The following is a 27,863-nucleotide window of genomic DNA, read 5'->3' as shown; positions in this document are numbered from 1 at the left end:
AGTTATTTCGTGTCCAGGGGCAACTGATATATGGGGACCTGCATACCTACTCACTCGAAGCTGACAGGCCCTGCACAGAATGAACACACTTGGGAGGAAGGTGGACTGTTTGACCAGAGTTTTGAACGAAACAGTAATGCTGGATGGGAGCGGACGACGAAAAGGTGGCAGCTCCACGTACATGTCAACTCGACTGGCAACTCCTGAAACGCCACTATACCTGTCAAAGATACAGGTGTAGCTCGCCACTTTGGATCATCACCCCCATAAAACTGTCGAGAAACACAGACAGATATACTGAGCAACAAGATAATCATATGCATCATGAGAAAAAGCTCAAGTAATCATAGCAAGCTATGGACGTCTAAATGCCTGAACGCCATATGAAGAATCTGTATCCCTGAGGAGAAGGAACGGCCATCAAAATTCCTGAACCCATCAATATGCCTGCCTCCTGCAAAAGCTTCTCGGAGCTGCCAATGCCAATGCCATGCTGTAAACCCTCCCTTCCAAAGGCAGCTCTCGTATTTATGCACGCCATGTATGTAAATCGGCCATCTAAGCCAAAACCCTTCACACAGTCAAAGATCGTGTGGAACGGTAGTCTGTTCCAACCGCTTCCTCCGTGATGTACAATGCCATGTGTCGCGCCGTCAAATCCATCGACTTCCCCCTTTTCTCTGCAGTTAATTATACGACGCCCTCCAGGCTCCAGTCCCCCTTCTGTATCCTCTCCAGGATAATCTTGCCCTTCTCGCTCAGCTCGGGCTTCCCACCCTTATCGGTGACCTGGTCGAAGAAGATGGGCTTCCAAGTCTCGTTGTTGCGCTCGCGCTCGCGGGCCTTCTCGCGTTGCTTCTCCTCGAGCTCCACCTTGACGCTGGTCGCCTTGGAGAACTGCTTCGACATGATGGCTTGGGTGACTCCGTCCCAGAGCTGCAAGGATTCGTTCTCGGCTTGCATTTCCAGGGGAGGAAGAACTTTGGGCGCAACGGCCAGTGGGTTGAGATCGATGATGACGGTCTGCTTCTCGGGAGAGTGCGACTCCTGCGCCGCGTTAGTGCGTTGTTCCAGTAACACAGTATATTAGTGCGCCAAAACCTACTACAGGCTTGGGCCCGACCGTGTATACGACTCTCTCCTTCCATGCGCCACCAAGTCGAATCAGAATGTCGGCCTCGGGCACATCCTTGATGCGAACTTTGTCATCCTGGTCTGGGTTATACTTGAAGATGATGCCCTCGACTTTATTTTGAGCTCGTCCGAGCCAGCCATCCTCGACGTACTGAAGAATGCACTTGATCTTCGTCTTGGGGCAGCTAATGTAAGCTGCTTCTCCGACACTGACGCTCAGAGCGCCACGGAGGATACCACCCAAGTGAGCTGCAGGATGTGTAAGTTGGTAGGTCTCGTGGTCGCGGCGCTCGAGCGTGATGAAGATGCCTAGGTTGTGCTCGCCAGGAGAGACCTTGATGGTGGTGCCTGTGAACTTTGCCGAGATTTGATCGTAACCTCGGGCGTGGACTCCGGTCTCTGGGCAGCTGATGAAGAAAGCGCTGACGGGCGGGTGGTGCGATGTCTGCTCAGTCAAGTATGAGATGCGCGTTGTGGGTCCAGTTGGGTTCTCGGACGTCTGAAGTACGGAAACTGAATTTGCAGGTGTCGTATTGCCCTTACTGGACTTCATTGACGAAGCGCTGCTGACAGTACCACTCGCGCCTCCACTGGGTCCCAAGTTCTTGGTGTTGATGACGGGCGCATTGTTCTCCACCTCCCAGTTGCAGCGAAAGAACTCGCCGAGGCACGAGTTGTATGGCTTGCAGGGCTTGCCCTTGACATACTTCAAATCCTTAGTGAACCAGAATCGGATAACCTCTAGCATGCGATCGACCGGCTCGTCGGCTGTCCCAATCGCGGAGAAGGCGCTGGGCGAGTCGAGGTAGTTCCAATACTCGAGATTCGGTCGGGGCTCGAGCAGTTGAGACGGCAGAGAGAAACGGACGGCAGCGAGATCGGGAACACCGATGAACCTGGGAAACGAGTGCCATGTCAACAACTAAACTTTGTCGGGTCTCCATTTCATCTTAATCTACTGCGACTCTATCGTAGCAGAGTTTCTAGCTTTTATCCAGCAGGTTGACAGCTTCCGTCATCGGATCTACGCCCCGCCTAGTCCGCGGCGGTGAAGCCAGTCGCGACTTGGAATCGAGGGCAGATGGGAGACACGGAGTGTTGATGGGGGGGAGGGGTTCACTTACTTCCTGAGAATGGAAACGAAGGTTCGCAGCTTTCCGCTATCGTTCTGCGGGATGTCCTCTCCCGCGGGTGCTGGCGACCCGGCTGGGGCAGGTGGCGTCGCCGACATGATCGGCAAACTGGAACTCCAGGCGGGAGATGAGGACGTAAGATAGGCAAGGAAAGAAGACTCGAAGCGGTCAACGAAGCCCTTGAAATTTGCGAGTGTGGAGCAGGCAAATAAGAAATGAGAAAAATGCGACAGTCCCTTCGACGGGGTTTTCCAGAACAAAAGAAACAGCTGTCAGAACTGAGTCGCGGTTAACCTTGTTGGAAGACTTTTGAAGCTTGAACCCTCGGTCAGTGCTGGTCTCGAAATCCCAGAAGATTTGACCCTAGCGTCAGCCGATAAAGAGCTGGAGAAGTCCAACCCGTGCCGCGATAAGCTTAAGTTCAGTTCCCAAATGTCGCTTGGCACCTTGCCACGGGCTGGATCGGTGCAATTATCTGTCAATAGCTTCCTCGATTTGATTTGAGTTGAAACCAGTTCTCCAACCCTAGGCATGCTGCTTACTGCTCTTGCACAATAGAAACTAGCATTGTTGAACTTAAGGGGCTGATGTGCCCGTCCTTTCACTGCCATCCCAACTGCAGCAACGGCATCCCACTTCCTTATCGCAGCCGACCTAGACCCTGCAGATCCCACCCCTTAGTAGTGTCTTCGTCGCAAAACACCATTGAACATCGGTTGCTCAACGTGGCCCGATCATCTTCTTGTGAAGAGCTGAAACTTGGAATTTTGGTTGCTACGGATGGCCAATTTCAGCCTCGACTGACTCCGTACTTGTGCAACAGAACACGACACATGCAGCACCATATCCCCTGCCGTCGCGCACTCGAATGATATCTGCTGGTTTATGATATGACCCCTCAGCTTAACTATTAGTGACGTCATTTTGCTGGCACACGTGATATTTCGCAGGGCTCATCGTTGCGGAAAGGAGCTGGAGTTTCAGGCCAGTCCTCATATTGATGGTATCGAACGAGGCACTCCCGAGTCCACATGTCAAGTCTCTCACAGTCCGGGCAAGATACGCAGAAGTTATCAAACTCGTCAGGATGTCTGCATTCCACCTGGACGGGCTACTCAACTCGAGTCAGTCATTTGGGCCTTGCCAAGAGAACGGACAGGTGACAGGAGACACCTGACGCCGTAGTGTTTTGTATGGCTTGATTGCACGAGCTACTGGAGTTCTCACCGTTAGTCAATGGCCTTTCTGTGCGACCGCTCTTGGGTTCGAGGAACTAGCAGATGACATGTCTCGCGTATTCATTTATCCTCGTCAAAGCTCCTCAACAACACCTCAAGATGCTCCGGTCTGTTATCAATATACCCTTGCTCTTCCAACACATCCAGGCTCATCTTTGCATATTTTGTCGCGCTCTCTTTGTCGCCAGCCACCCAGTAAATTCTCGCTAGGATCTCGTACTGCTCAGGTATCAGCTCCTCCAAGCGCTCCACACGGGCCAGCCTCAATACTTCGTGGGTCAACTTCACAGCCATGGTTCCGTCCCGTGCCTCAACCGCCGCAACGACGTCTTGGCGCATCGTCTCGATCTTGGTCCGTCGGTAGTCGGAGCTGGCGAGGGCTGATTTGGACGACTTGCAGAGACTGCAAGTACAGTTGAAGCCCCACCTGCTCAACAACCTTTGGCGCTCGGCTGAGGGCTTGGTCACTGGGATATCTGGAAGAACGGTCAGATGGCGTTGACCATTGAAGGATTAAAGACATATACAGCTGATGGTAATCTCCTCCCCCGGCTGGATCTCTCTCCCAGCGATGATACTGACGGCTAAGCTGCGAGGCATAAAGCGTGTGAAGGCACTGACTCATCGTAAGTGATACGGCATTGTCAACTCAGAGGGCAAGTCTACGAAAGACTGACTTAGGGCTACAGGCATGATTGATGCGCTGTAATTTCGGTCAGTATCTGCGAGTTAACGTCACAACGCACTTCGACTCGAATGAACATACCGAAACTTCCGGGAACAACCCCATATGCGGCTCCCCCGCCAAAGGGGTTGAGAAAGAATTCGTCCTCAGCACATCTTCTACAATGTCTGCTGCCATAGTGTTTGTGCGACCTAACGTGAGCACTAGTTCAGGGTCCGCCAGCTGATCGGCCGCTTGGTGCAGTAGCTCGTATCCATCTGTCTGCCTCACGGATCCCGGGAACTGGGTGTCGAGGACCACGGAAGCCGAGTCATACATGATAGGCTCAGCCCGGCGAATTAATCGAGTGGCCACGACGCCACGACCTTTGCCGGGCATGGGAACGACTTTGTAAGCGGGCTCGCTCTCGATGATGCTGTTGTTCATACTCCGCCGCGGTTCCCAGTGCGCCGATATACGTTCGTTGAGCAACTCGACGCTGTTAGCTGCCGTTTCGGGTGTCGTGATCATGCTGACACCGTTGCTCCCGTGCCGCGAGTTGCTAAAGACGCAGTACTTGGTGTCCGGGTTTGCTACCGAGTCAAGACAGGACGGCGGATAGCTCCATGGTGAGTATCGAACCGGCTCACGCTCGACAGTCTCGTCTATGGGTATGGGACAGCCAAAACGAGCTGGCGGCTGCAGGGCAGGGAGGATGTTCTCAGGACATTGTCTTGTTGCCACAGCAGTCAGCCACTCAGAGGTCGATGAGACCATGCCGATTGTCTGGTAAAAGACAACAGTCCAAACAAGGACTTTAATCATTATGACGAATTGTGTCAAAAGTCCCGCTTTGAGTCAGTATACCAGGGACAGTACTCCAAACCACTGCGCGGCCTTCGGCTATGGGAACAGTTATGTACGGCGCCATCTCGGACTCACAGACCAGGACCACCATACTGAGTTCGCGTCACCTGATGATTTTGCATGGCTTGCCATATGAAAATGGCTGCTCGGTGCCAGATTTATATTGCCAAAGCCAAACCAAGAACGAAGCCAAGTAGGGACAAGCAGGTTAATGCGTGGCCAAGCATCTCAATAGGCATTGATATCCCGGGACTCTTCCGCACGCACGGCTCAACTGTCCGCCTTGCCGAGGGCGGCCTGCAGTTTACGTGCTGAATTCCTACCTACTGCTTGGTGTCATATTCGTCTCTTTATTCACTTGCCATACTATCGATCAGTCTCACCATATATCGTTTTTTTACCTAGCTCTCGCTATTACACATATACCACAGGCCATATTTTCTTTCCATTCCTCTTGGATGTTCTCGTGGGAGCGTATTCCGGCGTTTCTCCCCCTATCCCTTCCCCTGTCTTACCCATGCAGGGCACCGCATTGGAATTCATCCCGTCCGAAGCATTTCTTGGCGTCGCCGATCATCGGGTAAACAGCCCTGAAACAATGTACTCTCATTCCGGCTCAATACGGCCTGCCGTGTACCATATATAGCCAAGACTCAAGGGCCGTCTCGGCGCGGAATCCGGCACTGGGTTGCAAGGGGTTGATCAACTCGGCATTCTCTACCGAGGAAGTAGCGTTTCTAGTGTGCAAATTTAGGCGTGCTATATCGGGGCACAGTGTAGAAGGAAGCTCGAATGGGGGGGGGGGGATTGAGGTAGGATAAAATAGAGGCTTGACGTGGGAACATTGCTTGAAGGTGATCAACTAATCATTTGCTACGAAAGAAGGTCTCCTTCTCTCTCTCTATATATATAGGGGGGAGAGAGGCAAGAGGGCTGTACTGGTGATGATGATGGGACTACCTCCTCGCACCCTATGAATCTGCAGCTGCGTAAATACTACCTATGGGCAGTCGGCCCTACCGCTACACTCATCATCCAGCTGGTGTGACTGGGGTATACAATAATAAATCATTATAGATTTCGCAAGTATCAGCCTCGAGAACCTTCTACACATTGCAGCTGGCGAAAACGGGAACAGAGTAGAGCGGGGAAGAGCAGGCTAAGATATCCATGTAAAACCAGATAATTATTATGCGGCAATCCTTGTCACTTGTCGTCCATCCGTAAACATTGGCATCGGCGTGTATCTAATGCAGTTCAGCTCTTAATGATTTTTTCTTTTGATTCTTAAGGAGCTTCGTCATGGTGGGGTGTCTTCGCAGTGCTGCAACTCATATAATATGTCGTGTGGTGTCATCAGGTTCTCGAGTCGCACTACATGGGTATGATTCGAAGGACGTATCAAGCAACTGGGCGGTTCTATGGATCCTCAGGACTATAACAAGACAACAGTATTAAAGGATCTTGAAGATTTGGATGAGATAAAGCTTCGAGGGGTGTTGCTACATCCCAGGCTTGGAGGTTATACAGCGTTAATAGTCGACCGCCCGTCCGTACTAACGCTCTTGGTCGGCTTTATTTTCCCAGGTGGGCTAGTTGCAAGGCTCGATTGTGGAGGTGTTCTTCTCGAGCTTTGTCATTGTTCGCGCGGGTAAGCTCGGTGAGCATCGGTTTCAACACCGTGATCTGTTTCTCGACCCGGAGTGTGCCCAATTGCGCCGCTCTAATCCTGAGCTTTCTCCTCGTATACCGATAACTGAAACAACCCATAGTGATGAAGTGTCCCCATTGAATTCATATTCAAGGTGTCGATGTCGGCTTCAAATTGTACCAACAGTCGAATAATACGTGTAAGTCTAGGCAGGTCCTTCCACCAGAAAAATATATGATGTAATGGGTTATTCTTCGCCTTACCCTTATCTTTTGGACCCGCGTTTATTGCCTTGAGGTGGAACTCTCGTCCTCTCCAGATACAGGGTGCCGGCTGCTTGGTGTAGCGCATGGGTCCCAATATCTAGGGGCGTGACGAAGGAAGCCCCAGCGTCTGTCAGTCGCCTTCCTACCTTCATCAAAGCCATGCTTTGATCTTGTCTCGGCGTGTACCTACAGGCCTTGTTTACTACAGCAAAGTATAATGGGCTTCCGCTTTGCAATGGGATTCGGTCTCAGAGCAGATAGCGCCGCTTGATCACAAAGAGCACCACAAGGTCTCATCTCATTGGTCCTTTTTGATACCAGCCATATGTTAGAGCCCCTTAGAATAGTAGCTTGCTTGGTTACATCGGCACCGTTTTGAAGAAGGATATCGACCACGTCCTCGTATCTGAAAGCTGCTGCCCAATAAAGAGCAGTACAATTGTTGACTTGGTCCATTTTCATGTCTCACCTAGATTTCGCGCGTTAGCAGCTGCGGAGGTCTTCGAGATTGCTATTTTCCCAGGGCTATCAACGCGCGATCCTCCGTATTGCGATCAGCTCCATAGGCGATACTCTTGCGGAGGATGGCAGAAAACTCTTTGCTCGCCGATATGAACAGCGCGGACTCTTTCTTGGTCATATTTGATGTTGCGTTTGTACAGGATAGGAGTAACAACGCGGTGCAGCGTACAACGGGATCTCGCCAGATTGACTCTTGCAACCTGACTGAGGTGGTTTAACTCGCATTCGATTCTCCGCTGTGTTTGAAGGACAGATGAGCGTTCAGAGAGACTTAGTAGTAAGGGAAGTAGTTGCATAGCGAGGTATCAAATTGAAGCAAGGAGTCGACCGTCCTGGCCTCTAAATACTTCGATAGACAGATAAAATTTCATCATACAGGTTTATATCATCGGAGAGATATTTATAGAGAAGGTTTGTATAGTTGTAACCGTAGCTTATATCAATTCTGCTATTATTTGGACCCAGCTGTAGCAGAGCCTCGTTGTGATTTGCTGTGTCTTCTTACTTTTGCGACCTTGGTGTCGGAAAAGTGTTCAAGTAGTTTGGCGTAGCCTGGCCAGGAGTGCGTGCCTAAAACATCTAAACAGGCTGAAGATTCGGCACTGGAATGGGCTAACCCACCGTTGCGAAACACAGATACCCATGTCGAATCAGCCACTTTCATTTTAATACATGTGTAAGCAGCAAAGCCCGCAACCATCTTAGCCTCTGCCCAGACTTCAGCTCCCCAGTATTTTCCAAGTTTTATTGATCATGGTGGGCTGAAGAGTAAAGTTATGATAAGAGCTGAAGTGCGCACCCGGGAGATACTTTCCCTTGCCAACCAAGTGGATGACGATATTGGATGTGTTTGCGACGCTTGATCCAGTAATTATGATGCTTCGCTAGTTAAGAAATAAGAGCTGCGAGGAGAGTTTGAAGCTTATAGACAGGTCAGTGAAATCAAGTTTGTGAAGGATAAACTTGGTGCCAATACGTTGTGATTAGCATCTTATTCAGCTAATATATCATTATGAGAATTTCGGCAAGGGAAAGTTGCACAGATACAAAACTTCTTCGTCCACAGTGTATCAAGTGGCTTGCTAGGCGACGTGGTGCTTCAAGCTGTGCAACGGAGGATAGTCATGTACTTCCTCATGCTTCTACATGGACTTTATTTAGGGCAAGTATTGGCTTCAGCTCGGGGACTTGTCATCTTCAGACTAAGTCTGCCGACCCATCACTGGATCAGTCCTACTTTGAGAAAACGGCTGATAGGTACTTTGGGTAGTAGCTACTGGCATCTATCAAACACAACTGCCTTACCCACAATGAATCATATACTGTCAGTACTATTTGGTATGGATCCTCATAATTTCAGAACGATCGAGTCGATGGCATCGGATGCGGTGGACGTGAAATAACTCATCTACTCTGGGGGCCACCCCAATCCTCATTGCCGGATGATAATGTCACGCAACTCTTGGGCAATACACCTGATCTTTGTTTACAACTAGATATTAGAATCAAAAAGATAGATATGGGCAATGCCTCAACGATTACCACTGGTCACCGAAGCTAACACGGACTATTCTCTACACGGAATCGTTACCGCAGCACAATCAACTCTTTCGGGCCCCTTATCTGATCATTGCAAAAGCACAACACTTGGGCAATCATTTAGAATGAATCTCATAAAGACTCCGAAGCCATCATGTTGCCATATGCTGTCTAAAATATGGCATTCTCACCACAGTACTACCGATTCCTCTTCAACACCCCATGAGAAACCACAAACACACGGAAACAAAAGGAAGAAAAAGAAAAACAACCCAAAAGATTTCAGAGTCGCCAAAACATTGTGGCTCGTATCGTATCTGCTATGATAGAGAACTTGATGTATGTATAAAATGCTGCGGAGGCAGGATATGCGATGGAAGCGGTCAGATTCAAGACAGAATAGCATGGTTTATCGAGCTGGAACACTCGAAATTTCACATTCGCGACATGTCGCCAAAGGGCAGAGGAAATATAGTGTAGAAGAATTCCTACCATCGTGGCTACGTAGTGGAAGCAGAATCCCAATAACTTTATACCACAGATCATCAAGATAAAGGCCACAGGAGTGTTCGTGCTTTCCACCCCTACTCGCGTGGCCTCCTTGGTTTTTTGAGTGAGTTGCCCTCCTGGTTGTTCAAAGCACGTAACGACGATAATAATGATTATATAGTCAACCGACGTATGACCCCCCTGACCAACGCGGTTTTACTGAATTGAAAGTCAGTGTAATTGAGCTATTACAGCAGTCTTATGAAGTGCCGGGACAAATCACAGGCCGACACCCCTATTCCATTGCCCATGAATAAGTCTCAGCTAACACCTGTTGAACGACTCGGACCATGCTGTCAACGAAAATGTTGCCGGATAAGCAGTACGCATCATAGATTACCTGTCTATTACCACAATGTATTACAGATCTCGCAACCTCAGCATCCCACCCCCACGCGCCTTCTTCTCTTCATCAACCGGCGACCCGCACCGACACCACCATTAATGGTCACCGCATAGCCTGCTTCATGTCAAGTAGCGGAATTCTCCAGACTGCCCCTCTTCAATCCATATTCACCGCAATTTGCACCAAGCACGACATTGGCAGTCAATATCGTCATGGCACGGAATGGAATTTTCATTCCACATGACTCTTTTCCAGCCGATAGCCAATCAGCGCTCTTGGTACACGTTCCTTACATACGACCCAGACAACGGGTGGGGTTATGATCGCAAGTTGCGCTAACAATGACGTGGAGCTGAAAAAGGGGAAGTGTTTGTGGTGATCATCCATCGCCTACGGCCGGTGCGACCGCAACGACCTGACAATCCATGAGATTTTGGCTCCGGACTTGCCTTTGGAAATTCACCGACCCTTGGTGTTGTCAATGTTAGGAAATTAGCCGAGAAAAGCACACAGGACAAGCACCGGCAGAATATAATGTCGAGGTTAAGTCGAGTCGTCGGCGTTGTTGTTCTGCAACCAATCGAGTCTAATGACGTCACTTACCACATCTCAACACATCCCCAACCCGTATGACAGATTGCGCGTCCGTCGGCAGAGAACTCCACGGTTGTACCCATCACGAAAAGAAAGGCAAAAAAACAGTTCTCTTGGCTCTTTCTTCGAAGTTCTCGGCGTAAACCCCCACTTCCAATGGAAACCCAAGTATCTTCCTCGCAGAGCTGACGATACTGTATGACTGACGTGATTCACCCCATCGTCGTAACGATAGCTTGTTGCATTTCTACTTCCGCATGCCCGCACCGTGGATCCAGACATGCCCAGAGCCCAGATTGGTCGGACCAACATCAAACGCGGCCTCAGCCCTAGACAGGCCCCAAATAGCACATCAAGACGTCGATCACAGGGTGTCCCTTGGGTGTGGTTGAGCTCACCGCCTCGTCCTCTTTCGTCACCGCAACGATCCCAAGTGGCTTGCCCACTAGAGGCCTGTAATATGTGATGACATGAGGCTTGACCCCGACATGCACAACCACAATACGACCTTTTGTCTGACCGACGGGACGCCGGTTGATCTTCGGTGAGTGCTCATCTAGGCAATGCTCGTCGTTCGCTTGCATGAGTCCCAGGGGGTGAGCTGAGGTGGTATACCGTTGCTCCGATCTTGTCTACTTCCTACTTCCTGTGGCGAACGCCACCAACTGCCGGATAGGGCAATCCTGGCACTTGAACCGGACTTTCCATTGGTTCCGCAGTTGCGCTTTGACGACTGCAAAGTCACCCCGACCTGTGGCTCGCTGCGTTTGGGGTGGGCAAGCGAGTGGCAAAGTTAGCTCTTCCCCAAGCAGCGAGCGAGGATGGTCAAGCCCCGTCTGCGAAGTACGGCCAAACTGTATGCTGGCCATTTGCCGCCCAACCCCTCTCCTCCCCGGCTTCGCGTATCGTATTATGGCTAGTATTCCAGCCGATTTCCTTCCATCCCAATGCTGTTCCACCCTATCTTTTACCCAAACGAGTATTTTACCCGGGGTGTCAATCTAGAACTGTGGCTCGCTCACCCATGGCAAACCGACACACCTGCTGCCACAGTGGCGATATCTACAAACATCTCTCCACCCAGCAGTATTTGCATTTCCCCTAGCAAGCCTCAGTCTCCCGAGAACGATTGGCCCTGACTCCCTCGTTGCCGCAACCGTAGCTCACCGACTACATTTCCTGAAGCCACAAGGGGCGACCATCGCGTTTGGCTTATTCGGCTGCCGTTCCTAAAGGGTACGCGTCGTCTCCTGGACACGTCTTTCATCACAGGACTACAACCCCCTGGCCCAGCTGAAGCCGGCATACTCTAGTTCTCTAATTGGGCAGATCCCCTGATATCCCAATGCAGAGCGTCATAGCCCGTTTCTTCGTGCCTGACGGAGGCCTCTGAAATCTCGTCTTGATCTTGTTGGTGTGGCCTCGGCAGTAAATGACATAAACCTTAATCATCTGTTCGGTGCCCTGCATGCCGTGTACAACTAACAACTGGCAAGGAGTGATCGTTCAGTTTCGAATACACTGGGGAGTTGACTTGATCCCGGACATGGCTTTGCGAGACGATCAATGAATTGCTCGAAATCGGCGAGTCGTGACTAGGAACGTGCCGTGTGCCGTTTCTTCCAGCTTTTGCCGGTGATCGGTGCCGGGCTCTCCTGATGGAGCCAGACCGCGCGGGGCAGAGAACAGTCCCGAGGAGACGGTGACTACGGGAGTCCAGCCCCCCGAAGCTACGCGGTGGCTACGTGGTGTTCTAGACCTTCTGTGGCGAGTGCGCTTTAGCCGTACTTGCTAAGGCCCTTGATGGCCTGGACGTATCGATACCTCGGCCGCTTAACAAGCCACCTGACCGCTCGAGCTAGGCTGGCTTGCGCTCGCAGCGCGTCACGGGTGCATGATGCAGCGGTAAGGAACCAATGTACATGTAACAGACTCCGACGATGCACTAGGAATCTTTAGTTGCAGCACCTAAGGTCTACCTGCATCTTGCAAGAATGAATTCTGACCTATCGTTCGGGATTCGAGTCCGCTGCAAAATACAATGCGATGCACTGGAAATCGGAAAGGCTGGCCCCTGTGTACCCGTCGCTATCCTTCGAGAGGGATGGGCAATAATGAATTGTAGATTTCCGCACGAGTCTTTCCATCGGGAAGGGGGTTGGTTGAATTCCAGCGGCTGGTGGCGTATTCACGATTTTTTTTAGACTCATGCTCGTGAGGAAGTAGAACGTATGCAACGCAACGGTATGGGACTACCCCCAGCCGTCTTTGATAGATTGCATTTTAGGTCGCAACGGTAGCACATCGCAACGCCTCTCCCGATTTGGGGCGCCTGTAGACTCTAGAGCATGCCAGTCCCCATGACTGGTAAGGAAAGCAAGACGTTGCAAAGATACTTCCAGAACCCGATTACTGCAGGCATCGGTCGAACTTTAGTAATGGCCCGGCCAACCGGTGCTGTCGAGAAGCCAATCCACACCTAGTTATAGGCAGTTGTTGCTTGGACTTCGGAGGGCGTGCGCCAAACACCAATATTCTGCATGTCGAACGAGTGGCTGAGCCTTAGACGACTGTGAGAGCTTCCGCGAAGCCAGCCGGCCATTGGATCTCGCATACGGAAGCAGCTTCCAAAGATCAACAGTTCCTGCATCCCCCCCTTGTCCCGTGGAGCAGAGAGAAGATCCGACCTTCGCAACCTGGCAGGGTGTCTTTATTGCCCAAAGGGCGACCCGCCTAAAGCTACTAAAGCTACGAGACGAAGCTAGGCCAAAGTACCTCGATACTTTGCGTCGAGGTATACACCACTAGACCCTCAAGTAGATGGGGCTGATGGGCCATCTAGACGCACCTGTGGATGGTGAAATGGCCGAAACGGGGAAGATGGGCACATCTCGACCTGCAAGTCCACGCAGCACTCGCCACACGTTGAGGCTGTGCAGTCGTTGTTTGACAGCACTTTGAGTAAAGATGAATGCCGATCCTCGTGGCTTGACGCATTAGGTGCGTCTAGTGCTGCTGCTGGTGTGCTGTTCTTTGCAGCCCTCTGATCTCAGCCGCTATTTGGCCGATAGGTAGCGTTTCCGAGGGAGATGATGTGTCAAAGAGAAGAAGCTTGGGTGGATAGTCCGGCATTATTTTAGTCGGATGACACTGTAGTGTGTATCTTGGGCCAACGTCCGGGCGCTACTCAACGCAGATTTGGCGCCATGATGAAAAGCGCTGGAAACTCTGGGGTGTTTCTTTTTTCTGCGCCAAGATTGCAATCTGGCTTTTCTGGCTGGTAGCTCGACAGTTTGGGCCCGGCGAATCCATGAGAGCCCAACGTGCCAAGTGAACAGCATTCATTGCTTTGCTGGTGATGGACTTGGACGTTGAACAGTTAGAGTATGAAATTAGGCGCTCATCGCCCTCGGATGGAATGATGCTTTGGGTAGGGATTCGATGGTTGAGCGTTTCATGTTTGATGTCGATGAGTGTAAATTGCTCGGGGTGGACTCGCGAAACGGATTAGCGATTCCGTCCCGGCTAGCGGGACGACTCACAGAAGGTAAGCCACTAATGCTACGACAGCCACAGGCGTAACGGTCATTGATTCCCTCGAGTCTTCTGTGCAAATTACAGGCATATTGAGAAACAAAACGGAAAGAACGGCAGAAGCGGGCACGATTCCGAGGGCTTCACAAACCGTCACGACGGCGGGTCAGCCACTTGGGCTTGCTTCACCCAGAGTCGCTCACAATTACAATGCAACCACAACTATGCGAAGCCCCAAATGTCATCGGCCTTTTCGTGCAAAAAGCTTCAACCGTCCCGTAGGGCGCTCAATTAGCTCCACAACTTAGGCTTCCAGGCTCCGTCGCCAATAGCTCACATGATATAACCGCCGTTTGAAGGAGCCGACGGTAGTTGAAAAAGTAGATCACCATTATTTGGTGACATTTGATGATGGATTCAACGAAATCTCCCGATCGATGGTAGTGGCCACGTAATCCTTACTACCGCGATTATTATTGCCGTCATGGCACCCATGTGTACCGATTTGCGCATCTAATTTTATGGTGGTTTGGGATCACAAGGAAGGGCGGCACGCACGGAGGGAGTACTGCTATTCGGGTCCTGTCCTGCCCGTCCCCTGGAAAAGCAGGTTCGGAAGACGACAAAAACGGGAGAGACTGGTCTTCACTTCCGAATGCCACATGCAGTGAAATTGAGGCTCGTGGCAGGCGAGATTGCCACGCGCGTCTCTCCGTCGTGCTTGTTCCAATCATCGTCCCGAAGTTGCGAAATGCTGCCCATGTCATCATTTAAGCTTTGTCTCGATCCGGGGACTTGGACCGGGGTCAATAGGCCTTGGCGCGTCCGCGTTTTGCATTCATAACGCATCCAAAGTTCACCATGTGTTTGGGAACAAGCCGAAGAAGAGACAGTGTTAGAGCCTCTGAAGGAAGAGCATATGTGTACATTTGATATTGGACGGGGGCGATGCGCCACGTAGCCCATTTTGTATCTAGGCCGCCTAAGCTGTTTCCATGGTATCGCCTCCATATTACAGTAACAGGAAGTGTGTTTTGACAAGATAGTACGGTAAAAAGAATATTGTTGAAGAAGACGAATTGTTCGGTGACGATCCATATGTGTAACAGCGAAGCGCAGCTTCTCGACCCGTTTTCTTCCACCGTTTCATATTATCTCGCGATGTGTTCCCATATCCATGCAAGTAGGTATTTCCAAGCAGCTCCGTGGTATTGCTCTTCTCCGTCCACACAAAAGTTCCGTAAATCGTCTCCAGTCGACGCTGGTCTTAGAATAACCCAAGTAACAGCCTAGCAGGCTGAAGAAATGAAATATCAGAGCTGCCCATGAAGGGAGTGGTATCTTTGAAGGACCGGTCAACGCCAAAAGACTAAAGCAAAAGCCCGCCCCATCGCTTGTGTAGTATGTGTGCAGTTGTATCCCAAGTCGATCCATCGGTTTGGTCGCAAAAAGTGAATCTGAACCCCAGTCTATGTCCGCTGTAACCCCCCTTGCCCCCCGCCCCCCTCCCCCCTGTGCCCCTGTGGTCGCCGCCATGAAATCAGAATGTGAGTCGCAGTTCATATCCGGTTGTTGTGTGAAGCACACTGTGTATCGAAGACGCATCTCCCTCATCCGGAGCGTCGACGGCCATTTCCCATTCTCTTTTGAGCTGGGGCACCTTCCTCTCCACCTCGGCAATATCGAGAATCATGTCTTGTCCTTCGGCCAATTCGCGAATGACATCCTCGTCCACTTCAACTTCAAGTCCGCTTCCTAGCACATGTACAGTCCGAACCACCTTGGTGGCATCGATGCCCCACTTCATGGCCACCTTAGACACGAATTCTGAAAGGGTCCTTCGGGTCAAATATACCGCTCGATGAAGTTCTCTTGGGTCGGCGGGCGATTTCTGGCGTCGCGCAACATAGAAACATGCGGTAGGCTTAGTAGGTTGTTCTGTCGGCGGCCGGTAGGATCCGTCTACTCCCAATGCTTCAATCCAACCACTAAAGTTGCCGGCGACATCCGTTTTGCCCACCTTCGTGGGCTGGTCCGACGTCTGTCTGGGAGACTGGTTACCCGAACCTTGGAATTCGTTCCATTGGGGATTGGCGACTACTGCGGAGGCCTGCGAATGCAACGACATGGAACTCGGAGATGGTGAGACGAGCGATGAGTTGGCAATTGAGCTGCGTTCACTTCGCGCTTGCCATGCCAGCCCGTCTTTCGCATCCACCTTTGTCAGGTCAATTGGCTCCCCCGCGAGAGTTACGGGGTGCAAATCTGGATCGTCCAAATCTTCACCACGAAGGTAGAGAACGCTGACTGGCCGGGTGCTGGTGAACATGTCCTGCAAAGTCTGAAGCTTAAAATGTAGGTCATCCTCCAATGACGGCCTACCGCCACCGCCCGCCGAGCTGGTTGAAGACATGGACCACGTCCTCTTGTGTTTCTGGATCTTACCCGGCCGCGCCGTGTCCGGGCCTTTGCCTTGCGAAGCCCCACCCCTTTTTCTCTTGCCGAACTCCTTCATGCCGCTCTCCGCCTGTGCGATCTGTTGCTTTAGTTTGTCAATCGTCTTCTTGACATGAGCCACATCATTTGAAAGCTTCCGTTCGGCGCCGTGATCTCGAAACAGCTTGACTTTGCAGTAACAAATCTCTGTCGGGCCATCGGATGGAGATGACGTTCCATCGGGTGGTAGGGCAACAGTTTTGGCGCATAGTCTCACAGGAATGCCCTTCACGCCTTTAGAGTGGCTGAAATCGGTCGACAGGAAGTTGAAGCGCACAGCAACGTTACACTCAGGGGCGCCGTTGAGGCCAGGGGTCCAGATTACCGAAAATCCGTCGAAAGAGGCCGTGTCTAGTTCGACACGGGTTCGTTTGTCGTCGCCTTCTGCTGGTTGTCCCGCTTCCACGTACTCCACAGCTTGGAGTTTACCACCACGCTGATGCGCCTCGTTAGTGCCCCGTCCTTCCTTCCAGAGGCTCCAACAAACCCCCGGCTTCTGCCGCTGCTGGTCGTCCTCAAACGAAATCCGCACGAATGTCCGGTAACGGGTTCCGGGCGCGACGGGCAACGTCGCCGACGTATCAACTACTGACAATGAGTATGCCTGTCCTTTGTTTAAATATGTTACGGGGATTTCGTCGGCATGCTTGATCATTGCCGTTGGTGCATTTAGCGTGGCATGGAAGCGGAACTTCTCAGCCGATGGCGGTAATGCGTGAGCCATGGACATGCCGAAGTGCCTAGTTTGGAAGCCCATGGGCGGTGACTGCGAGTTAAACGTAGCATCGATGGAACCCATGCGCTCCTCGTGGCCCTCGGAATCCAAGGGCGACCCATCCTGATCCATTGTCTCGTATCCCGTGTCCTGGTGGACGAAGGATGAAGGGGCGAACGACGGCTGAGGTGGCGCCGCTTGCATGAAGGGGTTGAAGGTCTGGAAATGATGCGGCGGCATCCCGTGCTGAAAATGGGCGAGGTCCACCATGGGGGCACCCGAGTGCATGGCTGCTTCACTGGTCGGCAGCGACAAGGGCGTACCCAACCCCATTCCTAAGCCCATTGTTGGTGTATGTAAGTCGCCAGCTTGCGGGTGGTAAAGCGTGTTGTTACCGCCGGGAGTTGGCGTGTAATAGCCCGGCGGCTGGTTCGCAAACGCGGAGAAGGAGAAGGAGTTGGGATCCAGCATTGACGGCGTGAACCGCCATGGTTCTCCGGAACCCCGTGGGGTGGGGTCTTGGTCCCGAAAGACATCGTGACTTAAGCTGTGGCTTCTATAAGTTAGTTTGAGCTACGTTAGCCACAGATGCAATTCGGACGGTGTCATGCGCCAAGATCTAAGAATCGTGGAGCTCGAGGCTGGCAATGGCAAGCAATTGGCAGTCTCAAGCCATGGTTGGGCGGAATACCCCGCGTTCGCAATCGGCGCTTGCACCGCATCACCCAGAAAGAAACATCACGAGGTGTAGACATCCTGAGAGAACAGTGGGAAACGGGCATACCTTTCGGACTGGTTGGGGGCACCGGCGACAAGTATGGGGTTGTCGCCAGCGACAGTGGTTTGCGTAGCAGCTGGTGCGGCCGAGGTTGTCGAGGGCCCTGTAGAGACCTCAGGAAACTGTTGTCGGAAGTTGGCAAGCAAGTCATGCCCGGGCTTCTGTGCGCTCGTCCTAGAATGCGCGCAAGCATGTCAGCGTTCATCCTGCGAAATGCGATAGTATTGTATCAATTATTTTTTGTGGAAGAACGGAATGCGCTGTTTGGTTGAGGGTACGACAGCTTCAAGAGCGCGCAGTTTTCAAAGTCAGAGGTCCCCAGACGGGCTGGCTGCGGCTTCCACAGCTAGTGCCAAGGATCACATCACAAAAAATAGCAGGCTCACTCACCTCTGTCTAAACATCTGAGAAGGCATTTGGGAGGTGCTGTCGTTAGACAGCGAAACCGTGAGAATTTCAGTACAAATTGCGATGAAGTTCAGGCCGTCGCGAAAATGTGACGTTCAAAGTGGACTGATTTCGCTGCAGAAGGCGTCGTCGAGGGTGGCAATGAGGTGTTGTGGTGGGGAAGGGCAAAGACGGGCGGGAGCTGCTCCTGTGTCTGTAAAGGATTTCATAGAGATCGATCGAAGGTCGAAGTTGTTTGCGGGCGCGTAGAGTGAATTCAAAAAAACGATCGTGGGGGACAGGCTGGCTTGTATCAGAGGAATAAAATCCAGGAAAGCGGTAAACACGCAGAGCAGAGGCAGAGATTATGAGTATGGTAGAAGAGGCTGATTTGATGAAGGGTGACTGTATTATAGCACAGCTCACTAAGGATCGGGTGGGTACCCTACTACTTCAGCAATATGTGATGGAGTACTTGGCAGCAAGTCCTTCGTGGGACACGGCGTCGACGGCTGCCCCAGGTGCTGCTATGTATTGTGGGCGTGGTGTCATCCGGGGACGGGGTGTGGCCCTTGAAAGAGTAGGAGGTACATGGTAGCAGAGAAAATAATACTAGTACACGTCAATGGAAGGGACCGCATAAGCTGGCTGGGCGCGCGACCTGCCATGGATCATGGGGCGTCTGTCTCCTTGGACAGCCGGCCGAGTGGACAAGGGCAGGATATCTCGGGGCAAAGTAACCGGTACGGTGTTGGGCGGGAACTCAGGAGCTGGGTCCCAGGTACTTCGAATCTGACGATTGATTCGAACCCTGGGAAGGCGCAGTACGTACATTTTTCCTGCCCTCCCCCCCTGCAACTGTCGGCGTGCGATGCCCTAGCTGGTATCACTGATCTGTGCCGCTCCAGATGGGATGGCGATGAGGTTGACCAGGGTGTAGCAGGCCCTGCCAATAGACTCGCTCCGCGATGATTGATGAAATTGTTGGAGAGCGATATTTCTCCAAAAGAAACGAATGATGATGCAACCTTTCTCACCTCGAGGTTGAGCTCTTGTTTTTTTTTGGGAGGGGTGGGGGGTGGGTGGAGGGTTTGTGAAGTTCGACAGTGTCCCTCTGAAAGATCAAGTGCTGCGATTGCGATTGCACTTTCCGAGTGGCAGGTGCGGGGGGAAGACGAGTGCATCTTCTACAATTGTCCGCCCAAACGACACCTGAGGCGCAGTGTCCGGCTTAAAAGCGCTTGCTCATTGATTGGGCAACGTGGATGCAGCCCAATGTCCATGTCCCAGCAATATCGTTTGATATGTCAGTTAAAGAGTCTTCCCTCAAATTGTCAAAAAAATTATTGTGATTCTTTTGACGGCAAAGCGGAGCGTCCTAAGCTAAAGGCTCGATTTGGACAGATAGCCACTTCGCTTCTGCGCTGGATTGGAGCTTGGCTCCAGACCACATCAAGGACTCCCTTGATATCAGCTTCAACATGGCCTAGATCGATCACAATCACAACAATTATGAAGACAAATCCTACCCATGATGACTTTCTATCCTCATCTTTCTCTAACAAGCGAAATGCAGAATTGCTAACAGTTCCAGTGGTTCTTTATGGGAAATTGCATAGGGATTTAGTTTTGTGAGATCAGAACTGATGTTAGACATATCGCAAAACCGCGTGCAATGAAAATTGATCATAAGCTACACCTTTGTTTTCCTAACTTAGACTGGCTTCTAATCACCGATTTAAATGTACGGCGTGATCCTTCTAATGAGGCACACGGCCACGGGTCCTTAAGTTACTCAAGTTGCTTTAGGTGGTATTGCAGACGGTAATTGCTTTCGCGAGCTACGCCGCCTAGGGACATAAACATGAACGTGGTTTAATTCAGCCCAGAGCAAGTAGATTTGAGATGAGATAAACTATGCCGGGGACTAGAGAAGGCTTATGCGGCGCTTGCCGCTTTGGTCACCTGTAAAGTAGGAGGCTCTCGCGGCTATCGCCAGCATGCCAGGCAATCTCGCTTTGACCATCACGTATTGTCAGACCTTCAGGTGCCAACTCAACAACTTACAGTTTATGAAGATGGTTCAGACGACAGAAGGATGGGATAGCGGAACGGTTTTTCTTAATTCATCGAGGTGCCACTGTAATCACCCCTACCCTGGCGCCGCTCAGTTCTTCGACGAACTCTGAGAGACGTATATATCAACATACGGTTGCTGTGAAGGCGGGGGTGGCACTTGCATCCATGGCTTTCGGTCACTTCAACAACCGTCTAAATACGTGGAAGAGCCTATGGGTCCCTAGGCGGGGACCCACTCGGGTTGCCGGCAAGACCGACAACAGCTCTAGTGTTTCCCGTCGTGGCAACTGTATTTATGAATGAATCTTGGCCTTTGCGAGCAGTATCGTCCAATGGTTTCAGGCAAGCTCGATTCCTCAGCTTCGAATCTGGGCCAGGGGCTCAATATCGGATTGGTCAGATGGAGTCATATCAAACCTGGCCAACGAGGACGGAAGTCGGAGATGGAGAAGTTAAGTACGACTTAACGAGCTTAATTGGACGCTGACGCCGTTTTGTCATAGGTAACGGATTGAAGTCAAGTTAAAAAAACAAGCACTCTCTAACGATGCCTCGACCACTCGACCGTGACAAGCTGCCTACCCTCGTAACAGTTTAGCATCACGCCAGTGGTATTAATTCAACGTGGCTGGTTTCCGCTTAACCCTTTCAATTCGCCCATGAGGTGATAGCACGTGGTGACGGCGCGTAAAACTGAAGGCTTACACCAATGACCCCTTGTGGGAGATTGAGGCAACACGCTAAAAGCCTCCCGTCACGTATTAGCAATTCAAGGCTTTGCTCTCAATCACTCTCGTTAACCTTCAACTGATGTACAGAGTGAGCGAATTTTCGCATTGTCGTTGACTCGTCGGACAACATTGATCAGCAGAATTGTCAGCTAAAATGAAGATTGACAGCCGCGGCTCCTTAGATCGTCTGTGTATTTTCACTCGTGCCCTCAAATCGTTCAGCGATGAGTCGGTGCCACAATGCAGCACTTTTTGGAGGTTGTGGCTGAAGACTTGCTGTCCACATTTGCCTAATGCTCATTTGACCGGTCTTGACTCCGGTCGGTTGCAGCACGTGGACAATGCAACTCTTATCTCCACATCTCCGCCAAACTAGCCTGTCAAAGATAGAGGATGCTCTGGCTGCATCTGGATGAAGACACTCTTTTGGGTATTTACACCGCCGCTACCACCATATTACAATCATGTATGAGACAGCGATGACGGTATAATGGATAGGATAAGTGGATCGTCAGTTGAGGACCAAGCCACCTTCCAATGCCCCTGGTGATCAGGACCACATGACGAGCAGTCATGTCTTTGACCTTCAATATCCCAATTCGCAATTCGGCGATTCTCGAAACAACTCAATGACATCCAATTTCTGCTTTGAGCATGTGTAACAAAGAACTGACTCGCGCCTGCTGATCATCGGAACAGATATTTCCATTGTCGAACCTCATGGCCCTCATCCGACTCTATGACAGTGGGGTGGGGAAGGTGGGGGAAACTTGTCACTGACAGCGCTGACAGGGCTTGGATCCGTCAGGAATGCAATGGGCATATGCGATATAACCCCCATGTGTATATCCACATCACCATCGCTGATGAGTTGAGAAGACACAAAGTTTCCTTGGGAAACGTATTTGGGGCTTTGCAATGGGGTTACAACGGGTTATGATGTTCCACAACCATAGTTGGGGTCGCTGAAATTTCCGAAACATCCAGGGTTCCTCGGGCGGATCTCGCAATCTTCACCATGGGTTACAGCCACTCTTCAAGCTCACCCTGTCAGCTGAAGCCTGCCTAGTCATCGTCATCCAAAATGACAGGCACACCAACATTGCTTCGATACAAAGCACTCGGGACGACAAGGTCATGATTGAGCTGAATGGTTTGGCTGCGCGTACGCAAAGCAGAAGTCGATCGCTATTGACATTCTGTGGCCTTCACGACAGTCAGAGTTTCATTCATCGATCTGAACCATCACTGGCACGGCAGATCGCTCGGTACCGGACCACCAACCTTGCAACCGTCGCGCTGAAGGGCAATCACGATAGCTGATCAATAACACCCCGAATCCAGCACACCGGAACCAATTCTGTTGACCTCGAGACTGGTTACGAGTCACGGCGCCGTGATGTCGTAATAATTCCTCGACACCAAACGCATGAATTATAAAGCTGCTGTCAGGCCCTGACGTCATACCAAATGGGCTCCTCTCTGCGTACGAAATACGGAGCACTTTAACTCTGGGCAATTCTGGGCACCGCCAAGGATCCAGTGGGCGGGATGCCCCCTTTCCCATTCCCGCAAAGCGTCGGGGGCTCTCCCCTGTGGCATGTCGCATTCCAAATGTGGACTTAGGGAACGTCGGCTGCGATGCCGATTTGGATATTGATGGGTTTTGCTTCGGTAGATGCCAGCGACCGTATGGTAATGTTAAACATGGAGGTCATTCCAGCCTCGGCCTCAACTTGAGCCTGCCTACACGACTTCAAGTCTGCATTGCAGAAAGCAATTTCCAGGATTGCCACGATGCCACTCCCCAGATTCAAGTTAACGCGCTGGCTTGAAATCGGGTACTGCTGAAAGTGTGGGGTATATTACGGCACATGCTTGCATAGCTTCCACGCCTAGGTTCACATCAACGGTGCCATCGCCAAAACACGAACCACGAGGAGCCTGGGAAGTGTGAGCAAGTATACTGACTCATCAGATTGACGTAGCCCCGTAGCCGAAGCAACGATACCACCTCCTTCCATACAATGACGACATGCCTCTCCATATGACTCTACGAGTATAGTCCGAAGCAGCGATGCTATCGTCAGTTTCGACGTTATTCCACTGTGTACCCGCTCTCTTTCCGCCGCAAAATTTTCGCAAAGTTTTCGAAGTCGCATTGCCATGACGTCACATTGCATACCCCACATTCAGTCAGACACACGACGATGCTGAGGGTGTCCTTGGGAACAAGTGTTTGCCTCGAATGCTGGCATCGATTAGAAATAACGCAACATGATATTGTAAATGGGTTTGACAGATACCCTGTATATGGTGGTCGACTTCCGCCATCGAGACCGATTGTCAGTCTGAGCAATCTGTTACTCGTCGTGTTAGTGAAGAGAGCAACTACGTCGCAATCCATCAACCGCCAGCTTGCAGTCGCCGAACCACATGAAACCTACCTTACGTGTCTCGAGGCTGGACATCTCGGTCTGCCTGCATCAATAATTGATCATGTGCATCGCGTCGTCTGTCACTAAAGGAAATTATCTGGCTTTGTCAGCATGTCAGCGTATCAGCATAATCTGGTTGAGTGTGCCGTCTATGCAGTTGACATCGTCAACCAAGACATAAGCGCGTGGAAGGGGAGCCCAGTCCGCTGCCTGCAGGCACCCTAAAGCCTCAACAAACGACAACTAACAATGATATCAATGTGTATTTACCAATAACGACAAGTATAAGACCTTGAGATATATATCTGCTCGAGTAAATATTGGATTTTGGCCCCCTGCACGCCAAGCTTCGCAGTGCAACCTCCCCGCTGCATTGACTTTTGCGGAATAGGACTAAGTCGGCCGCCGCGCCAGCACACACCGTTTTGTTCTCCCGCATGCTGGACTCAAGCACTAGTTCCATCACACCGGGCAGCTCTACGAATCTCGGCCGAAATATGCAGAAAGGGATCAATTTTTCAATAGTCGACCGCAGCTTCTTCCATTTCGAGCGACAGTGGCTTGTTGGACGGGATTCCCCATACTTTCGGAAATAGCATTCGTTGCTTTGGGTGCCTCTTTTAGGAAGCCATTACAGCGCCGTTGCCAAATATCGCTGCTGGCATAACCCCGGCGCTTCAACAACAAGGCAGCTTCGGGAATTGAAGAAAACGATGGTGATTGTTTAACGCTGACCCCGTACTCTGTAGTTCCATGACGCGTTGTGTCTTTTCGCATCTGCTCATCTTTGCCCTCTTGCGGACTGGTACCACGCCATCACGAGCCATCGCTGTGGAGGATCGACTTCGTGTCTGCGAGATGACAGATCCCCCACCAGCATCCGCGAACGGCTCCTGACAACGTCTGATCCAGACACGGAGCTGTTGTGGTACAAACTGGACCGTGAACTGAACCCTCGGTGCCCTTCCAATGTGTCCGTAGTTCATGCTTTTCCTGTTCCTGAGTCGAAGCACGCTCGCCACCACTCACTGAAACAGCGTTGTGCTGCTTCATACGTCTGGCGACGGATTATCAGTGTCGCGACAACGAGGCAACGGAGTGTCTCTGTCATTCCCGAAACTCGCGCTGGCAATAGCCACTTCGTTCCTGAGCCCGTGCGTTCAATCATGAAGCTTGAGCCAATAATATTTCCTCCGGTAATTGTATTAACTTGGCAGCTTCAACGGCCGACAGCCGAACCAGGTCGACGGCCGACAGCGTTGGACGCTGCAATGGGACCCTCCAAGTCGTCCATGCGGACATGAAATCCTGATTTCGCTGACAAGATGGTGCTCCCAGCGCTGCCGCCCTCGCACACTTTTGTGGATAGTTCCCACGACTACAGCAAACTTTGTTGAGTTGCAGCGTCCCGGCGCCCAGCAACCCCTTATTGGCCTCGTTCTGATTCGTCTGAAATCGTGCAAGCGAGCTGCATATATTGCAATATTCGTTATTGTCGGGACTCGTTGGTACGGCGCAATCTCCCTCGAGCTAGGCGTGCTGGGATAATGTACATAGGATTCAACCCCCCCTGCTCTTTACTCACGGTCACAGTGCTAGGTCGGGCTGGGAGTTGTTGTACCTTCAATTCCGTGCCATTATTTCCACTGCCCGAATCCCCTGCCTGTGGCTTCTTCCGCTGTCCAATACGGTGTGTCGGAACATTAGCCAAGAAGGGCTGGCGATTCGGGGTGAATTCCATAATACATCTCTAGTATTTGTGAAATCGCGCTGTTTGTTGTCGCGTTCCCTGCTTTGTTGACTCTCGCTTGCAACCTCATATCTTGATTATCTACTTTAGGTAGCTGATCACCCCCCAAATCGGCACCACAATCCGCCCAGCTGGGTTAGCATTTCAACGGTGCTCCCGTGAGGCAATCAATCACTCCCGACTCAACGAGCCTTTTATCTGTCTTAACCACTCTCACGATCTCGTCTATGACTTCATCGCTTGACGAGCATGTCCATCTAAGTCCGCCGACAGTTGTGACTACTCATCTACTCTGTCCGTCGCTCGAACCCCCTTCTCCGCCATCCCGTGGCGCTCCGCCAGCCCCAGAGCCCGGCCCTCCAATCTCAGCACGGTTCTCCGCCCGGCCGGGCGATAGCAGTCTTGGGTGTTTTACGGGTGTTCTCACGGACATAGAACCCACCGTCCGGTCCGCCGAATTGACACAAAGGTGATACTGAAAGACAGCACTGCCACCGCACCGTTGAATAAGTAATAAGATCACGATTTACCCCCTATTACGATTCTCCCGGAATTGAGCATGAGCGAAGCGCAAGACCAAAACGCAGGAAACCTCGTGTTCGACGGGGGGACCCAGCTGCCCAGTTGTCAGTCCCATGGTACAGTTCCATGCAGCCCCGTGTCTTAATCATTGCATCATAGGGGCCCCCTCCACGTCGGAGGCTGCCAACACAGCCACGCCGCCAGATGCCGATCCCTTCCCGTTGGGACCGCGCCGTACCCAGGAACATCCGTGTTCCGCGTTCCCAATGCGAAGTTCGGTTCGCCTGCCAGGTCCGCATAATGGGGTCTTCCTACTGTAATAGGATTTTTTCGGCCGGATGCAACGATAAGGGTCCCCAATCTGGGCGTGACTTGGGACGGCATCACGGGCGAACAGAAAGGTCACAATTACCAGTAACGACCCTGCATAATGACCCGGCGGCGGAGAAAGAAATCGCTGGAGCCCTACTCGGGGATCTTCTCATGAGATCGGCGCCGTGTATTACTTCTTGTTCACGATTCATGACTGCATCGAATGTTAATTGGTGTTTCCATTGTCGTTCTTTCCTTCTCTCTTTCCATTTACACACCCACCCCCCCTCTCCACCTTCCTTCCTTCCTCCCCCGCTTCGAAAACTTTTCTGACTAGTGCCATATACTTCCAATACGTGTACCCACGTCCGGGACTTGTTTTAAACCAAGGTTATGAGCTGGTGATATATGACGTTGTCGGTATATTGTCGTCGATCAGACGTTGCCAGCAGGATCAAAGTTGCCATCCACCTCGTGTCGCGTCGCTGGTTTGATTGTTCCTGCATACGTTGTAACGGTAGATCCCTGTGTTTGCTGAGAACAGGATGTTTGGTAGGTTTCTACTGCCTGGCTAGTGGGTGTATAACCGGCTTGGTGATATAATCGTGCCATTGGATGCTTATATACCTTTCGTGTTGTGATTCTATCGTCGGAGATGTAGCTTGCTTCATCGGCTCCAATTGGCTAGTAACTGATGTTGGGTTGTATTACGGTGTAGCTAGTAGCCGTTAGGTGACGAGGCTCTGGTGAGCATCATAACGTTTGGACTAGCTTTATGATACTGCTACGTAGTTGATGGGCTTGATCTAGAAACTTGGTCTCAATTCTCTGAACAGCCCCAGCTTCATCCACCTGCTTCATCCGTCAGACTAGAGCTACATTCGTAGTCTTACGGCTGGTTACGGTTACTCCCAATTGTCTCGCCAGCCTCTTCAAGGACCCGAGTTTGTATGATCACAGTCTGATCGCCTGTAAACTGTGTCACCCAGTACCTTCAGCAATTAAATGAACCCTCATAAAATAGTTTGGAAGCTGGCGGACAGATAACAGCTGAACAAGAGGTTGAGTGTAAGCCTTCACTGCTCAATGACTGAATCTACGCCGATAGATATAGAGTCATTGCCTAGTATCGGAAGAATGAAGGCACTGTAAGAGATCTTTTGACTAACCTGCACATCGGGTTAAGTATATTTCGATGCTATCTCGTTGTTGCCATCAATAAATGCAAGAAGATCGTAGCGCGGCTTGGCCCAGCGACTCTTTTCATGTTATAATGTAGTCAGATGTATGTAAGGATCTGCCATACCGGTACTGTTGACCATTTCGTAAGGAACTGTCCCAAGCTAGTGGCGATATATAGAATAGCCCAACCCGAAAGGCAATCAAGTATATGGTTGCATCTGATACGACACATGATTCCCGCCCAAGTAAGCGTGTCATGGACCTGATACACCCCTTAATCTTCAGTAGAATGCTAGTTAGTTAGGAAGGAATATTATTGAGACTCGTTTGGCTAGATATGGGCATTGACATATTGCGGTTGCCAGTGAGTGATCGTATACCGTAATACATCGCCAAGTATAGATTGGCATAGAATCTGCTGTTAAGGCCGTCGCAA

The 27,863-nt window shown here is 51.2% G+C and overlaps 5 protein-coding genes across 5 annotated transcripts; 1 reads left to right on the top strand and 4 right to left on the bottom strand.

The window, feature by feature from the left end:
* Positions 1-690: 690 nt before the first annotated feature.
* Positions 691-2,365, bottom strand: BCR38DRAFT_349224 (oxysterol-binding family protein; the record flags this gene model as incomplete). Its single annotated transcript, XM_040856475.1, has 3 exons — positions 691-1,047; positions 1,106-2,030; positions 2,259-2,365. The coding sequence occupies 3 exons, from the start codon at positions 2,363-2,365 to the stop codon at positions 691-693; spliced, it is 1,389 nt and encodes a 462-aa protein (XP_040713189.1).
* Positions 2,366-3,238: 873 nt separating this feature from the next.
* BCR38DRAFT_497073 (uncharacterized protein) lies at positions 3,239-4,946 on the bottom strand (the record flags this gene model as incomplete). The annotated part of the gene is made up of 4 exons (XM_040864762.1): positions 3,239-3,981; positions 4,033-4,121; positions 4,183-4,208; positions 4,272-4,946. The coding sequence occupies 4 exons, from the start codon at positions 4,944-4,946 to the stop codon at positions 3,566-3,568; spliced, it is 1,206 nt and encodes a 401-aa protein (XP_040713188.1). The 3' UTR covers positions 3,239-3,565.
* Positions 4,947-10,407: 5,461 nt separating this feature from the next.
* On the bottom strand, positions 10,408-10,975 carry BCR38DRAFT_49772 (uncharacterized protein). Its single transcript, XM_040864776.1, has one exon. The coding sequence runs from the start codon at positions 10,813-10,815 to the stop codon at positions 10,519-10,521; it is 297 nt and encodes a 98-aa protein (XP_040713187.1). The 5' UTR covers positions 10,816-10,975; the 3' UTR covers positions 10,408-10,518.
* Positions 10,976-15,577: 4,602 nt separating this feature from the next.
* Positions 15,578-18,430, bottom strand: BCR38DRAFT_459889 (CP2 transcription factor; the record flags this gene model as incomplete). The annotated part of the gene is made up of 3 exons (XM_040862344.1): positions 15,578-17,804; positions 18,033-18,200; positions 18,417-18,430. 3 exons carry the CDS (start codon positions 18,428-18,430, stop codon positions 15,578-15,580), a joined length of 2,409 nt encoding a protein of 802 aa, XP_040713186.1.
* Positions 18,431-19,245: 815 nt separating this feature from the next.
* BCR38DRAFT_49748 (uncharacterized protein) lies at positions 19,246-20,323 on the top strand. Its single transcript, XM_040864774.1, has one exon. It carries the CDS (start codon positions 19,389-19,391, stop codon positions 20,046-20,048), a length of 660 nt encoding a protein of 219 aa, XP_040713185.1. The 5' UTR covers positions 19,246-19,388; the 3' UTR covers positions 20,049-20,323.
* The last annotated feature ends 7,540 nt before the right edge of the window (positions 20,324-27,863 follow it).

The sequence above is a fragment of the Pseudomassariella vexata genome (assembly GCF_002105095.1).
Source record: "Pseudomassariella vexata strain CBS 129021 chromosome Unknown BCR38scaffold_11, whole genome shotgun sequence".
NCBI lineage: Eukaryota > Fungi > Ascomycota > Sordariomycetes > Amphisphaeriales > Pseudomassariaceae > Pseudomassariella > Pseudomassariella vexata.
This window is presented reverse-complemented; position numbering and strand designations above follow the sequence as displayed.